Source organism: Wyeomyia smithii, chromosome 2 (assembly GCF_029784165.1).
Source record: "Wyeomyia smithii strain HCP4-BCI-WySm-NY-G18 chromosome 2, ASM2978416v1, whole genome shotgun sequence".
Taxonomy (NCBI): Eukaryota; Metazoa; Arthropoda; class Insecta; order Diptera; family Culicidae; genus Wyeomyia; species Wyeomyia smithii.
In genome coordinates this window covers 121,037,162-121,054,519 of record NC_073695.1, presented here as the reverse complement: position 1 = coordinate 121,054,519, position 17,358 = coordinate 121,037,162, and the positions used below count along the sequence as shown (strand labels likewise).

The following is a 17,358-nucleotide window of genomic DNA, read 5'->3' as shown; positions in this document are numbered from 1 at the left end:
TAAGTTTGATTCGACGGAAATCCTTTTTGAACCCGCGTGATGATAAATTCTAATTTCATCTTTCCGTGCTCATCCCCTTTAATGTTGCATCGGGTTTGTTCGGTTGGTACCAGGGGCGGATTAACGCGTAGGCGAAGCAGGCGGTCGCCTGCTCGTCAATCATCGAGGGGCGGCAAACAGACGGCTAGTGCGTGTGCTTATTTTTTAAGCGACGAAGAAATTTTTTCTCTCGCTAGCAGGATTTCCATTCACGTACGACGCAACCAGACATGTGCCATACAATTTGCAGGATGCGAAAGGTGATGGCCTTACGAACTACATACTTGATAGAGCTCGCGAGACTTTATCGTGAACCAAAGTAATAATTTATTAAAAGTAATATTTTGTGCTATTGGGGAAAGTTGTTTGTTGTCAGAGCTTCGAGCTTAGTGATACAGAACTTTTCAATGCAAATATCGCGCACTCACACAAATAACTACATCCACATTTTTATGTACTAACGTTGTACTCACACTCCACATGTCACAGTCTTCTTGCAAAATTTCAGCTCAGTCGGACTTCGAAAAGTGGTGGCTCAAAGCGGTCAAAGTTTAATTTTTTCGGCCGATAAAAAATGCACAGGTAGTTTGTAAAATGTTCGATATTGAAAAAAAAAATGGTTTTAGAAATGCATGAAACGTCAAGATCTGGAATAATCTCTTAAACTTTTTTTGTAAAAATCAATTTTTGTAAAAATCAATCCGTTCCATGCGGCAACCATTATCTCAATCTTGTTGTTAACGATGGTGCCAAGTCATGTTTTGATGCAGTAGACTTTTTCAGTGTCGTTCAAGAAATTTTCAACTTCTTTTCTGCATCAACTAATCGTTGGAGTGTTCTCAAAAAACACATTACTTCTCTTAAGGTAAAGCCTCTGAGTGTAACGCGTTGGGAAAGTCGAATTGATTCAACCAACGTAATGCAGACATTGAAAATGAATCTATCTTACTCCCAGTCGTAGGCGAAAACGAAACACTGCAGTATCTTTTTGGCAAATCCTCAGAACTCGGTCTATATCAAATCAATCATGTCAAAAACAAACAAAATGCTTATTTAGACCTATTATTCACAAACTGCACTAAAGACTTCTGTGTAGATGCATCATTGACTCCCATCTGGAAAAATGAAGCATTCCACACAGCAATTGAATATTCAATAGTAATGAATAACACTTCGTACCCCAGCGACTGCGAGTACGAGGATGTACCGGAATACCACAAAACTGACTTCGAACAAGTCAAACGTAGACTTCGCATAATAAATTGGCGTAGTATAATTTGTAAAGAAGGAAATGTCAACGAAGAAGTAACAAAATTTTATGAAATAATTAATCAAATTATATCAGAAAATGTACCTCTAAAAAAAGAAGACGAACGAACACCAACAAATATCCAGTGTGGTTTAATCCACAATTGAAGAACCTAAAAAATAGAAAACAAAAAGCACATAAAATATACAAAAAAGACAACAATAGCGAAAATCTTCAAAATTACCAAGAAATTTGTTGTCAACTTGACGCAGCCATTAAAATTGCACATGAAGAACATAATCGTGAAATCGAACATCAAATCAAGTCTTGCCCTAAGAACTTCTTTAATTACGTAAAAACCAAACTAAAAAGTAACAACTTTCCATCACGAATGCATCTTGACAGTAATGTAGGACAAACTAGTAATGAAATATGTAGTCTTTTTGCCACTTTTTTTCAAGAAATTTACACCACATATGAAGAAACAGATCGCGACCGCGAATACTTCTCGTATTTTCCTGAATTTTCGAATTCTTTATCTGTCCATCAAATATCTGAATTCGAAATTCAAAACGCACTTAAAAATTTAGACGCTACGAAAGGTCCTGGACCTGACAGAATAGCTCCAATTTTTCTCAAAAACTTGGCAGAAGAACTATCTACACCCTTACAACACCTTTTTAACATGTCCCTGAAGAATGGAATTTTCCCAGAACTCTGGAAAACTTCATATTTAGTGCCAATTTTCAAATCTGGCGCTAAATCTGACATTCTTAATTATCGTGGAATTGCCATTATTTCATGCATTCCAAAATTATTTGAATCAATAATTAATGAAAAAATCTTTCAACAAGTAAAACACCAAATTACAACTCAACAGCACGGCTTTTACAAAGGCCGATCAACTACCACAAATCTTTTGGAATTCATAACTTTCACTCTGACTGTAATGGACAACGGTAACCACGTAAAAGCTCTTTATACGGACTTTAGCAAGGCATTTGACAGAATCGACATACCATTATTGCTCTTCAAGCTCGAAAAATACGGAACTGAAACAAAATTTTTGGAATGGCTGCAGTCATACTTAACAAAACGAACACAAATAGTCCGCTTTCAAAATTCCTTTTCAAACCCAATAGAAGTAACTTCTGGGGTTCCTCAAGGTTCCCACCTGGACCCTCTTCTTTTTATATTATACGTAAATGACATTTCCTTTCTTCTTAAGTCAATACATGTGCTTGTATATGCTGATGACATGAAGCTCTTTATAGAAATAACCAATGCAGAAGACTTCGAAATATTCCAGAATGAAATTAATGTATTCTACACTTGGTGCAACAAAAGCTTATTACAACTCAACATTAAAAATGTAATTCAATAGCCTTTAGCAGAAAAACAGTAACACGCCCTACAAACATTTTCTTAGGAAACCAACCAGTAGAAAAATGCAAAATCGTAAGGGACCTAGGCGTAATCTTAGACTCCAAACTTACATTCATAGAACATTATAATACAATTATCAACAAAGCAAATAGTATGCTGGGCTTTATAAAACGCTTCGGCCACAATTTTCAAGACCCATATACAATCAAACTATTATATATTACATACGTCCGACCAATTCTGGAATACTGTAGCATTGTATGGAATCCCTATATTGCCACACATGAAGAACGCATTGAATCTGTCCAAAAATAATTTCTTTTGTACGTGCTTCGTAAGCTAAATTGGACATCATTTCCCTTACCATCATATGAAGCACGCTGCATGCTTATAGACATACAAGCACTTAAAGAACGCCGCGATCTTTCAATGCTTTATTTTATCAATGACATTATTTCTCAACGCGTGCAATCTACTCAATTATTATCACAACTAAATTTTTATGCACCCAGTCGTCAATTAAGAAATCGTAAAATATTTTCGGAAAATTCTCACAGAACAAACTACTTAAAAAATGGCCCAATATATCGCATGATGCGTCACTATAATCAGCACTGCGAAAATATCGACATCACCATGGGCAGAAATCAAATAAAAAAACGACTAACTACTGGAAATAATGTATAGAATATAAGAAAACATTGTATTATTATAACTGTAGTCTACATTTGCTTGACGAAATAAATAAATAAATAAATAAATAAGATGCTGTTACTCCCTACAAAAATCACGAGGCGAAAACAGTCAGCGAACTGGAATTTCCCTTGTAAACTATTTAATTCATTTTAACCGCAGTGCGGTTAATAACTTGAATTTTTTGAAAAAGCACATGCTTTATATAACGTGCGTATAAAATGAGAAGCTTATAGGAAGTTTGGCGGAGGTGAAAAGCATATCACCCAATGCCGTATTTGCCAACGTTATGGCCATGGTTCAAAGTTCTGTAACATGGACCAAAAATGCCTCATTTGTGGAGACTCTTCTCACAAAAAGGACACATGTCCTGTGAAAGAGAGTAAAAATTTTCGCTGTGCGAATTGTAACGGCAACTATATGTCGAAATTTTATCAATGCCCAGCCTGTTTAGCAATTGTTAGGGCAAGGCAAGGCAAGCAAAATTCAAAACAAACTTCGAAACAAAACTCTCCAAGCGTACCAGTGACGCATAGTTTACCTACTTCTTTGCATACCCGTTTAACATATGCACAGGTTACAGGTAGTTCGAAAATGACCGCTAATATGGGTAAGCAAAACACGCTAGAAAATAATTATTACCCCAGCTAATATTGCTACCGAAAATATTTTTTCTAATTTCAACTGCCTGGGGCCTATTACGGCAGGTAAACTTTCTTTTCTGCAACAAGCAATGTTCGATCTTATGAACGCCATGTTGCAGGCAAAATCAATGTTTGAAGCCATTCAAATAGGCACAAATTTTACTATTAAAATTGTTTCTAATTTAAAATTTAGCAATGATTTTAAATAAACCGATCAAAATTTTGAATTGGAATGCTCGCTCATTGAAGGCCAATGAGAATGAGCTTTTTAATTTTTTAACAGTAAATAATGTGCATATTGCAATTATTACTGAAACATTTTTGAAACCTAACATAAAATTAAGATATGATCCCAATTACGTGGTTCATAGATATGATAGGATTCAGGGTTCCGGCGGTGGAGTTGCAATTGTTATTCATCGCCGAATCAAACATCGTGCTCTTCCCCATCTTGAGACGAAAGTTATTGAAACTTTGGGAATTGAAGTTCAAACTGAACTTGGGATTTTATTTATTGCCGCAGCATATATACCATTTCAATGCACACGCGAGCTCAAAAATTATTTTAAAGGTGATTTACAAAAACTCACCAGAAATCGTTCGAAATTTTTCATAATCGGCGATTTTAACGCTAAACATCGTTCATGGAATAATTCTCAAAGTAATTCCAATGGCAAAATTTTATTCAATGATTGTTCATATGTGGTGATTACGGCTTAGCAGTCTGCTAAACACAGAAAATCCTCACACACAAGAAAGAGTGTGACATCGATGGACATGAAATGAACCAAGAACTTGTTTTTCTGTCACCTATGTTGCCAGCCGACTCCAATGAATGTGTTAAACTACATTACAAAAAATCAACTGATTGAAACTTTTACAAACATTTTTGTATCTTTGAGAATTTTACTTACTTTACCCATTAGTGTAGCAAGTGGCGAGAGAAGTTTCTCAAAATTAAAACTAATAAAGACGAATTTACGATTGAAGACAGGTGCCTCAAGAAATTGATATGTCGGAAACGTAGGGGGAAGGGGGGCGGCAAAATCAGTCTTCGCCTGCAGCTCAAATCAGCCTTCGTCCGCCCCTGGTTGGTACTCGTTTGTTTACATTTTTTGTTCTCAGTTCGTTCTGTACCCAGCAAATACTTATGCTCCTGAGTAGATAGTTTGGAATATCGATTCACTGTGTTTGGTTGAGAAAGTATATCACGGTAGTGTTTCTTAAATGCATCGTAAGCAAAGCATATCCAGTAGGTATTCAATTTCCACACAAAAAAGCCCAGTAGCGTTTCGCCGTAGAGCAAAGCCTGCTTTACCTCGTCTGGGAAAGTCGCATGAAGGGTTTAATGTCGATTCCGGGTTTGAGACGTCTGAGTTTGATTTGGTTGATTTTGCCGAAGATGTGTTCAATTGTCAGGATCCGCAGCCTCCGAAATTGATACAAGAAGCAGCTGCTCTTTTCGGGTTAGTGGCTGGTACAGCAAATCGTCGACGCTCTGCCAGCGACAATCATGTTAAAGTATTGGAAAATCCGAAACAAAGTGTGCACCCTTTACATTCCGGAAAATATCACAGGCGCAGAAACCGAAGTCGAGTGTAAGTATTTTGAATATACTTATTATGTTGGAATGTTGAATGTTTTGGTTATACTTTATTTTTGTAGCAACGGCACTCAAACAAGGTAACTGCTTATTTGTCACTGATAAGTATTTTTCCGATCAGCGACTTGGTTAAGGGGTAATATCCACCAAACGGTCAAAAACAAGGCTTTTTATGATTTTTTTAAAAGGACATTTGAGATGTAAGGTGTATAAATAATATATCATTGGATTAAGCAACTCTTGCAGAGTATAAAAAATTTTTATTGCTATTTTTGTTACAAAATGGCGGCTGTGCAGCGATTGCCGTGAACCGCTTTTTAAAAAGGTTCTTCCGCGGCGAGCCGTAGAAGTCGTGCCCAACTCCACCTATCACCAAAACAAAAAAATTTTCATTATCTACATAAGTGTCGCTGGTGAAGTACACATGATTATATTTTTAGAATTTTTCTTCGCAAAATGGCAATGGTTTGGAAGAAGAAAAAAAAATTTTGACAAAAAAAATCGTCTATGTTTATAACTTTTGTTGTTGTTAATCAATCGCTAAAATCGTGTGTACTTCACTAGACAATCTAATGAAGAAGCTACAGTTAAAATTTCAAGTCAATCGGATGAAACTTTTTCAGTTCTACTGCTCGCCGATTTTGAAAACATGGTTTTGAGAAAAACCAGAAAAACGCGTTTAAAGTTTCGAAATGCTATAAATCTCCACAATCGCAATAACAAAGCCCCAATACTTTTTTACCTTCAGTCAGCTATCCCTGCGCCGTAAGGTTGTCCTTTCTGGGTTTTATTTTTCTGATGTTTTTTTATCTGATGCAAGGCTGCGCCTACCCTCTTTCGCGATATCAGACATGCGATGTTCAGCGACTTTGACGCGGTTGGCGTCCGATTCCACGCAAAACTCGTACATGCTCGGTCCAACGGTTAACCCAAGAGCATGATTATGTATTAGAGGACATTTGAATTAACATCGGCATCACCGCAGTTTGAACAAGACACAAGAATCTTGAAGCCTAGTCCACGCTTGCTCGACTGTGAAAACCGCACATCACTATTACATTTTTTACACACTTCTAATTCAGAAAGGGCAGTAAATACAGCGAAAAATGTATGAAACAGTAGCCGAAATCCCTATCAACATTGCGATCACGGTTTAAATCAGAAGTTTTAAATTTTTTGAACGCATGGCCCACAGGTGGGTGTCGGTTATAAATTTTACTGCGGGTTATTCTGGTACTTTTTCTTTTACTGCCTTGTCTTCGACTTTTCTGTGTTTTCTCAAAAAACTACAAACAATGATCTATAGTTTTATCCAAAAATATCAAAATGTGATCAACTTGTTGAAATGTTATAAATTTTTGAAAATATATATCAAACAAAGTCATTTTCCCGGGTCAACCTATTTTGGAACTAGTCACGCAAAGTGCTTCAGTTGTGCTTAAAATTGCAGAGATTAATCTTAATTGAAAACAATCAATTTTTGTTGGATCTTTAGCGTTTTTTTTTTCAAGCTAAATCAGTTATTTTCGAAGATAGAAAAAAACATTTCTACAAAGTTGCTCGCATTGTAGGACAATCTCTATCTCTACCTAAACTGACTAGAAAATTACATACACTAAAGTCGCTTTTTACGCGGGGGATACGTGCCGCGTAAAAAAAAACCGCGTAAATTCCGGAATCCGCGTAAAAAACACCGCGTAAACTCCGGAATTCGCGTAAAAAAAACTGCGTAAATTCCGGAATCCGCGTAAAAAACCGCGTAAATTCCGGAATCCGCGTAAAAAAACCGCGTAAAAAGCGACCTTAGTGTATCTGATTTTATCGGACATTTTTGTCACCCTAACTTTTGATAACATGAAAACAGCGCCTTACGATATGTTAACAGAAAGTTTTTCTCTAAAATATTGCCACCGAGCTATAGATTTTTCCATAAATTGGGTTTCTGGACCATTGTGCACTTGCTCTAGTTCGTCAATTTATAGGAGCTTCTCAAGGCCTTCGTTTCTTCTTTCAGGTCAAGAAAAATAGACACGGCTAATGGAAGAATATAGTTCAACCAAGAACCTTGGCATCTCTAAGTGCAACTTCTGAATTATTTTTTCAATATTCTTGCAGTCGCTGAGTGATTTTCTTATAATTATTAATAGTAACCAAACATTTTGATGAATTGTTGGTGGTGAATCTCTAATAAAGGTTGTTCCACTTAGTATTTGGCCGTTTCCTTTTATTCATCGCAGCGCCTCTAGTTGTCGTACCAAGAAACTAATGACAGCGTTCTGATCTGGAAGGCTTGTTTACTTGAAAATTTTGTCAGGATTGGTACACGTGTTGAAAAGTTATCCAAGATGGAACGCGAGACGAAAAAAAATTGTGCACACCTACATTGAAAACCAAACTTGATCAGTAAGAATGATCGCCAAGGCTCTCAAACTACCGAAATCGACTGTACCGTGCTCAAACGTTACCGGGACACTTTGCACGCCAAACAAACCAAAAGTAGGAGTTGGAAACTACGAGTGAAGGTCATCAGGGCAGTCCGGAATAATCCTGGGGTTTCTCTCCGTGATTTGGCGAAATTGTTCAATGCAGCAAATAGTTCGTCGAACCTGTATGCGTGAAGGATTACGATCATATCATGCCAGTGAACCCAACCGGACGCTGAAACAGAAGCTGGTTGCCAAAGCCCGAGCAAGTTCTGACAGAGCACAACGGCAGTATTTTGATGGACGATGAAACATACGTCAACTTCGGACAAATCCCGGGTCGGAAATTTTACCTTGCCAACCGTAAGGGGGAATGCTGGTGTTAGGTTCAAATTTGTTTTCGCGGATAAATTCGCCCATCTGTAACTGTGGATAGAAGACAAAAGTTTTCATCACTGAAGCAGCCATGAATGGATAAGTTTACATGGAGAAGTGTCTTCAGGCGATAGTTTTGCCGTTCATCCAGTCACATGAAGGCCCCGTGATTTAGCTAGCTGCCACTACGCTCGGGATGTATTGGAATGGTACAAGCAGAATAATATTGAGGTGATCAGGATTATTCCACCAAACTGCACACAGTTTCGTTCCATCGAAAGATGTTGGGCAATAGTCAAGCGTAAATTGAAGAAGTGTGGCAAATCAATCAAACGTCATCTGATCTGATATGGCGATGTGGTGGATAAAAATGGCCGATACGGTTGATGTTGCCACTGTGCAGAAATTGATGGCATGTATTCGACAAAAAATTCGAGAATTCATCAGAACAGCAGACAATTGTTTTTTTCTTGTATTTTTTCCTTGAAGTTTAATATAAAACCCGCAAAAACATATTTTTACCAATTTTGTACGTTATTTCCTCATGAAGAAATCGGAAATGGTACGCGGCCAAATTTCCCGAACAAATCCACCTAGCGGTGAGACCCAGTCTTTCTCATTCGAACTTATTTTTAGTTGAAATAGATTTACACAAACACCTCAGTTTTTAGAAAAAAATGCACCTTGATAATAAAGAATTTTAAAAATATAAAAAAAATAAAAAACTAAAAAAATATTAGACAAAAAACAAAAAAAAAAAATAACAAAAGTATAGAAAAGATGAAAATATAAACAACATTAAAAAAAAACCAAATGCATCTACCTAGCGGTGAGACCCAGCCCTTTTCATTCATACTTAATATTTTTTTAAATCATTTACACGAACACTTCAATTTTCGGAAAAAAAACACCTTGATAATATTTGCTGGATTGATTTATCACTCTAAGTAACGAATTTTTGGTAGCTAACAGTGAAACTGTTACATTTAAAACATAACATTCAAACACATATGAACATACATTACACATGCAAATAATATGAAATAAATATGTTTCAAACATATGACGCGAAAATTTTATTACCGTGGTACAATCGAAACGTCACTGTACTCATATTTAAGTTGGATTCGATTACATATAGACTCGATTATGTATAATTCGGTAAAATATCATTTTAGATCCGACTATTTACAGTGTTTTTTTTCTATTTCAAATATAACTTTCTATTCACAACTTTTGAATTACGCGTTCAATCATTATAATTCATCAGTTAACCCTTAACTAGCCCGTTCATCTGATATCAGTATTGTTCAAATCGGTTGTGTAGTTTCTGTGATAATGAAGTTGCGTGATTTCCCCATTGTGATACATTACTGACGAAGTTACAGTCCGATTACAGTAAAATTCAATAGGGTGTTACCTTTCATTTGACACTAATTTTGTGGAAATCGGTTCAGCCATCTCCGAGAAAAGTGAGTGAGTTTAAGTAGTCTTCGAAATATGTTTCTTTTCATAACTAGATTTCACATTTTTGAACATAACAGGCAAAATAAAAGTCCGATTGCAAACAAAAATCAATAGGGTCTTATGGGACAACTAGATCTTCCATATGACGCTGATTTTACAAAAGTCGGTCCAGCAATCTCTGAGAAACATGAGGGAGAATAAATAGTCTCCAGAGCTCGTTTCTTTCCATAACTTTTGAACCACATGTCCATTCTTTATAAAATTCAAAAGTTAAGGGTCTTTTGGGTACCCCGAGTATTAAAAACCAATTTTGTTAAAATCGGTTGTGTAGTTTCTGAAATAATAAACTTTCGTGATTTTCACATCTTGATAAATAAATTTTTTTTCCGTGTTGGGTATTTTCGTCACTGCGACCAATTTTTTGATATTTTGTGACATATTCCCCCTTTTAAATTTTTGCTTAGTCAGGATAACGTATCACTATTGGAAGTGGTCGTTATAGTCTGGCCAATAGCATAAGTCCAGTCCGGTATTATACTTCGTATGAAGCGCACAACCGTACTGGGATTTGTTCTCCAGATTTCAGAGGGTTCCAGAAGACCTCTCTCGAAGAACTTATATCTTTTGATAAAAATTGCCGGACATCGGCATAACAGATGTTCCTAGTCTTCTTTTTCCATGCCACATACTCGACATGTATCATCTTGAAGTTTTTTCATAACCTTCAAATGATAACGGCTCGGACAATGCCCTGTTATCAAACCAGTATACGTGCTTAGATCTTTTTTTGAAAGATCCAGTATTTTACGAGTCCTAGAAACGTTCGGAGTGTTGAAACGTTTCGACTGCCTACCGGTGAAGGTGTTTTTCCAGTTGGATTCCACTTTCCGAGTTTCCCATGCTTTTAGTTCCATTCTAAGGTAACAAGCGGATAGACCACAGAAGGGTTCTGGTCCTATGAACTGATGAGACGATCCAAGTCTTGCCAATTCATCGGCTCTTTCATCTATTCCACAGTGACCAGGAACCCAGTATAAGTCTACTTGATTATTACAACCCAGTGTTTGGAGTGATTGAACACACTCCCAAACTAGTTTTGATGTGCATGTCGCAGACTTCAAAGCCTTCAACGCTGCTTGACTGTCGGACATCATGCAAATGTTTGAGTGTCTGTATTTCCTGCGTAGGCATATTTCAGAACATTCTAGTATTGCTTGGACTTCAGCTTGGAAGACAGTTGGCCATTGGCCCATTGGAACTGACAGGTCTATTTCTGGGCCAGTTACTCCTGCTTCCACTCGATTGTTCATTTTTGAACCATCTGTGTAGAAAATGATTGATCCTGGGCGGAGATCAGGACCACCGCGTTCCCAAACATCACGCTCAGGTTCAAACATTCGAAATCGTCTTTCAAAATTGTATCTTTTCTCCATCCGATCTTCATTGTTGATCACTAGGGGATTGATACGAATAGTTTTTAGAATACCTAGATGACCCGTTAAATCACCCTCAAAGAGCCTTAATGATCTTTTGATCCGTAAGGCACTCTTTTCGGCTTCTAATTGTATGAATTGATGCAGTGGAAGCATAAACAGTAGAGCTTCCAAGCCTTGGTGGGTGTGCTTCTCATTGCACCCGTTATTGAGAGAGTGGCTAGCCGTTGAAGTTTTTCCAACTTATCTTGAGCACCTTTCTCCCTTGTTTTTGTCCACCAGACTAGTAAAGCATAGGTAATTCTGGGTCTCACTATAGCCGAATAAATCCAATGGATCATTTTCGGTTTGAGTCCCCATTGTTTACCAAAAGTTTAATTACATATCCATAGAGTATTTGTAGCTTTTTTTATTGCCTGCTCTAGATGTGTATTCCAGTTAAGTTTTTTGTCAAGAGTTACTCCAAGGTATTTGACGTTATCTGAGAGTTTAAGAAGCTCACCTTTTAGCCTAATATCATTAAGCATAGTTTTTTTCTACGTGTAAACGGGACGATAGTGGTTTTTGAGGGACTTACATTTAAGCCTTCCCTATCGCACCACGAGGAAATAATGTTTAAAGCAATTTGCATTCGGTTTGCGATGATATCATCATACTTGCCACGAACAATAATGACAATATCATCAGCAAATCCAACTACTTCAAAGCCTTCTTCCATCAATTTTTTTAGAAGATCATCAACTATTAATGACCACAGCAGAGGAGATATCACCCCTCCTTGTTGGCACCCTTTTATAGCTGTTACACTTATATTAGAGCTACCAAGGCTTGCTGCCATTTCTCTTTTTGATAACATCTCGCTTATCCAATGAATAATGCAATTGTCAAAACCACGTTTCTCCATTGCAGCAGCCATTGAGTCATGAGACGAGTTATCAAATGCTCCTTCAATATCAAGGAACGCCGCAAGGGAAATTTCTTTTGCAGCAAAAATTTTTTCTAGTTTTGTAACTATAGTATGGAGTGCAGTTACCGACGATTTCCCCTCCTGGTAAGCAAATTGATATTTACTAAGAGGAGTTTTAGAGAGATATGATGATTTGATGTGCTCACCGATTATTTTTTCCATTGTTTTGAGAACGACTGACGATAAGCTAATTGGCCTAAAGGATTTTGGCAGAGATTTGTTCCTTTTGTTGGCCTTAGGGACAAAAATAACCCGTACTTGTCGCCACGCTTCCGGAATATAGCCTAGAATTAAGCTGGATTGAAAGAGTTGTGTTAGAATGGGCATCAGAACTGTTTTACCCTTCTGTAGTAGTACCGGATAGATTCCGTCTCTACCAGGTGACTTGAAGGGTTCAAAGGAGTCTTTTGCCCATTCAACTCTACTTTCGGTAAAAATTTGGTTGGCCAAAGTAATTGCATCATCCCTAGTTCTTTCTAGCCCAGTCATCGTATTCACTGTTTCGTGAATTTCTGTCCTGGTTATAAGATTTCCAGTACTTGATACAGATGTACTTTGGTCTTCACTTGAGTTAATGATCGACCCAGGAAAGTGTGTTTTCATCATTAACTCTAATATTTCTCTAGCAGAGCTAGTACAAGAACCATCTTCTTTTCTTAGAGTACCCAACTCATTTGAGTGATCTTTCGCAAGAATTTTTTGCAGCCTGGCGGCTGTTGGAGTATTTTCAATGTTTTCACATGTATGCCTCCAGTGAATCCTTTTTGATCTTCTTATTTCTTTATTATAGGCGGTGAGGGATTGCTTGTATTCGTCCCACTGTTGGGTTCGTTTAGCCCGGTTGAAGAGTTTCCGAGTTTTTTTCCGAAGTTTTTGTAGAGATTGATTCCACCAAGGTACTTCTCTATTTGTAGAGCGTATCTTTGCAGGGCAGCAATCAAGGTAAGACTGTTGGATCAAATTTGAGAGATATTTGGAATTTTCTTCCAACTCTCTGTATGATTTTGAACCTCCTTCGTAGCTGTTCAAAGCTACCATTAGCTTTGAATTATAAAGCTCCCAGTTTGTTTTTCTGGGGTCCCTTATGAACTCAGTGCGTTCTTGATTTGCTTCATAATCAAATAAGATTTGCTTGCGGTCAGATAAAGATTCTTCATCTGATACGTGCCAATTTTTTATTCTGCCGGATATCACCGGGCTACATAGTGTAAGGTCAAGAACTTCTTGTCTTAATACATTTACAAAAGTTGGTTTATCCCCCTTATTACATATATCTATCCCTTGTGATGATATAAAGTCTAAAAGGTACTCACCTCTGTTGTTGATGTCTGTGCTTGCCCAAATCGTGTGATGGGCGCTTGCATCACATCCAATTATAAAAGCTTTGTTTTGTTCCTTACAGTAAGAAACCAATCTAGCGACCTCTGGTGGAGGAACTTCTCCCACGTCACCTGGAAAGTATGCTGACGCGATACAAATTTCAGGTTTGCCGTGGGTCGTTGGTGCCTCCAACGTGATCGCTGTCAAGTCTCTTGACATGAATTCTGTAATTGGAAAGAAATTAGCTCTCCTGTTTACTAGGATTGCGGCCCTCGGCGAGGGCTGACAATCGTCATAAATTAGCTTACATACGTTTGAAGGAAATCCTTGTATCCTACTGTTATATGTCCATGGCTCCTGGATAAACGCAACATCCAGTTTGCTCTCCGTGAATCGCTTCCAAAGTACAGCGGTTGCTCTCTTTGCGTGGTACAGATTCACTTGAACGCATTTGATATTTCTATCATTCATTTCTTCTGCTTGGATCTCCGCATCGTTGTGGTGGTCTTTGCTTCCCACTGTTTGACATGCGGTTGCCAGTGTTTGGATTATCGCTCGATTGCAGTTTTATCCTCCTGTAGTTTGCATTTTGCGTGGTACGATCAGTTTGCTCCAAGTTACGTCCCATTTCGTTAACTCCACTTGGTCCTGGGATTTGGCTTTGAACGTCGATATTCGTCCCAGCATCTCCAGTAACCTTGTGGGTTTTTACGATAATGGGACCGCCCGTGAGCTCTGATCCCCCACTAGATAAGTTGTTTTGCACATTTAGTTCAGTTGTGTCCACCTGAACTTTTTTCTTGAGCTTTTGCCTCAGTTGGGCAGATCCAAATTTATAATCTAGCACAAACTTGGATTTTTTGATGGAGTTCATAGAAACCCCATCGACTGTGAACACAAGTTCTACGTGCTGGTTTAAAGCGTTACGTTGGAGTATTCTCCACGCATCTACTACCAGCCCATCGTTTTGGCTCTCAAGTAGCGCAAGAATCCTGTCCGTAGTGTCTGCTACACTTAGTGGAAAGAACCTGATCACTGGGCGATAGATGTCCTTCTCATCGACTGCAAAAAGTTCTGCCCCCGGCCAGGGTTTTATGGATGACACGACGGACTTTAGCCACCCTGCTGTTTCCTGGTTTTTGCAAAGGATAACCAAGTAACCCGATTTGAACGCACAATGTCCAAACTTAGGTTTTAGAGCCTTTCCTTTGCTCTGTCACTTTCGAAATTACCGCATTCTGGGTGTCGTTTAGCTGTTGGGTGGTGAGTTCTATATTTGGATATCCGACTGGGATACCAAGCTTAACACCAGTAACGACATTTTTGTAGGAAGGGTGTACTCCTTGAGCCCTAATCGCCTCGATACGCTGCTGAACGGATCTAGTAGCCGTGGATCGTGCACTCCCCGTCTGCGTGGCAGTTTTGGAGGTCGCGGATTTCCACTGCTGTTCGATCCATTCAGGTCCGAGTTCCTAGGCCGTTTGGAGAGGTCTGTTGCTCTGTGTGGAATTTGAGCCAACTGGTGTGCTTCCTGTCGGCTATACCCACTCTCTCTCAATTTTTTGAAGCGTTTCAGACCTGCTCCACTGAGTTTCCCTTGCCCTTTCTTATCATTCCCGTTTGATGGGGTTTTGGGTTGCTCCGTTCTGGTCGGCGGGAGCTGATTTGATGGTGGCGTTGATAAGAGGGTTACGTTGATACCATCTTCATAGTCGTCATCGTCAGCGTATACATCCTCCATAGCCACACCAGTTTTTTCCGGAGTGTTTAGAATGGACGACGAACAAGAGGGCGCATCTTCGACCGATTTACTATGTAGTAGAAGATCTTCATCGTTCCTTTCCCTGTCGATTTCCATCTCTAATCCACTCATGTTTTTCCTAAAAAAAGGCTTTGCAGCACAATGTTGCTGCAAATCACGTAGAGATTTTTTTTTTTCATTATATAGATATGAGTTTATAGATATTTAAGGTAGAAGGAAAAGAAGTGTGAGTGTAAAAACAAACATAATAATTGTAATAGTAAACAAAGATAGTAATAATAAAAGAACAATGCAAAGAACATGAATCCATTTTACTGTCCATATTTTCTTTCTCTTTATTTACTCATTTAATACAAATATTTATTACCGTATCTGTTCATTTTTCTTTAGTGTATATAGTATTGTAATATAGGGGAGGGAATGGAGTTCGAATTAAAATATGTATATATATATATATATATATATATATATATATATATATATATATATATATATATATATATATATATATATATATATATATATATATATATATATATATATATATATATATATATATATATATATATATATATATATATATATATATATATATATATATATATATATATATATATATATATATATATATATATATATATATATATATATATATATATATATATATATATATATATATATATATATATATATATATATATATATATATATATATATATATATATATATATATATATATATATATATATATATATATATATATATATATATATATATATATATATATATATAGTTATGATCTAATAAAATCGATAAATCTGAGAAAAAAAAGAAAAAAAATCCGATTTTGCTAGGTATCGATAAATCGGCCAGTACACGCAAAACTTTTCCTTATTACTTTAGAAGCAATAGCGCAAAATTGCTTTTTGGGTAACAAACCTATTACTTTAAAGGCAATAAAATTCTTCCCCAGTCAAGTAACAACACATACTGCCATATATTTAGCACGTGTTACGGGAGTACGACTATCTAATAATGGTCGTTTCAACCACATGCAAGATTTTTTCTGTCGAAAACTGCTCCCTTTTCATCTCAAGCAAAAAAAAAATCACACACCGTCGCATATGTTGCACATGTTACAAGTTTCTTCAATCTCCAATTCATCCGGTGTGCGTGTATTAGTTCGCATACGGAGCAGAGAAAAAATATGACAAGAGCTGCCAAGCAACATTTTCCCCGTCATAGAGTATGCAAACGTTGATGTTTTCAAAGACTTGAAATGCGTCTTGAAATGACATCACGATCTGTGAACTGCGTTAGAGAAAAACAAAAACATTCGCTTTCCTGCAAGATATCTAAAACACATACTCATTGGTTCATGGAAACTCATTTGCACCTGTTTGAAAATACAATACTCGTGCCTAACCAGACAATATTCGCAACTTCGGCAACTCTGGTCAGACAGTATTACATATTTCCATTTCAAGTAAACACTGGGGGACGGAACGAAAGTGTTTCTAATTAGACATTTGAGGATGACGGTTGAGATTCTGATTATGTGTGCATGAAGGGAGACAAAAATGAACCAGATCGTTGCATCAATACAAATGCAGCGAGTGAAGTCTGCGGTGCTTGGCTGTATGTTCTTCTCCAGAAACACATACAAGCGTGTGGCCGTCATAATTTTTATTACTTTTTGTTTGTTACTCTTTGTGTATAATGCGCAGTCATAAGACACAATAAGTAATAAAAAATTGCCCTAAAGTAATAAAATATTCCCCGTTTGCGTTGGGTGTATCGATTTAGACTGGCAGGTATCGATAAATCGGCTAGCGCCCAATTTGGCTCAAGTCCAATATCGATAGAGAGCTTTCGACTCAATTCTATTCAATTCATCGATTTGGAAATGAACCTTACACGGGCTACACTGAAACAAGTCGACATATATTCTCAATTAAATTTGTCCAATGAATTTAACGTACCAAACGATCTCCTAA

General features: G+C 37.3%; 1 protein-coding gene across 3 annotated transcripts in view; it reads left to right on the top strand.

The window, feature by feature from the left end:
- The first annotated feature begins 5,111 nt into the window (after positions 1 to 5,111).
- LOC129724379 (uncharacterized) overlaps positions 5,112 to 17,358 on the top strand; it is a 40,291-nt gene continuing 28,044 nt past the window's right edge. For 2 of the 3 annotated variants that reach the window (XM_055679248.1, XM_055679249.1), the window contains exon 1: positions 5,112 to 5,609. In XM_055679248.1, the coding sequence (XP_055535223.1) occupies positions 5,239 to 5,609 (371 nt within the window). In that variant the 5' untranslated portion in view covers positions 5,112 to 5,238. The remainder of the gene's footprint in view (positions 5,610 to 17,358) is intronic. The other variant, XM_055679247.1, reaches the window with a different exon arrangement.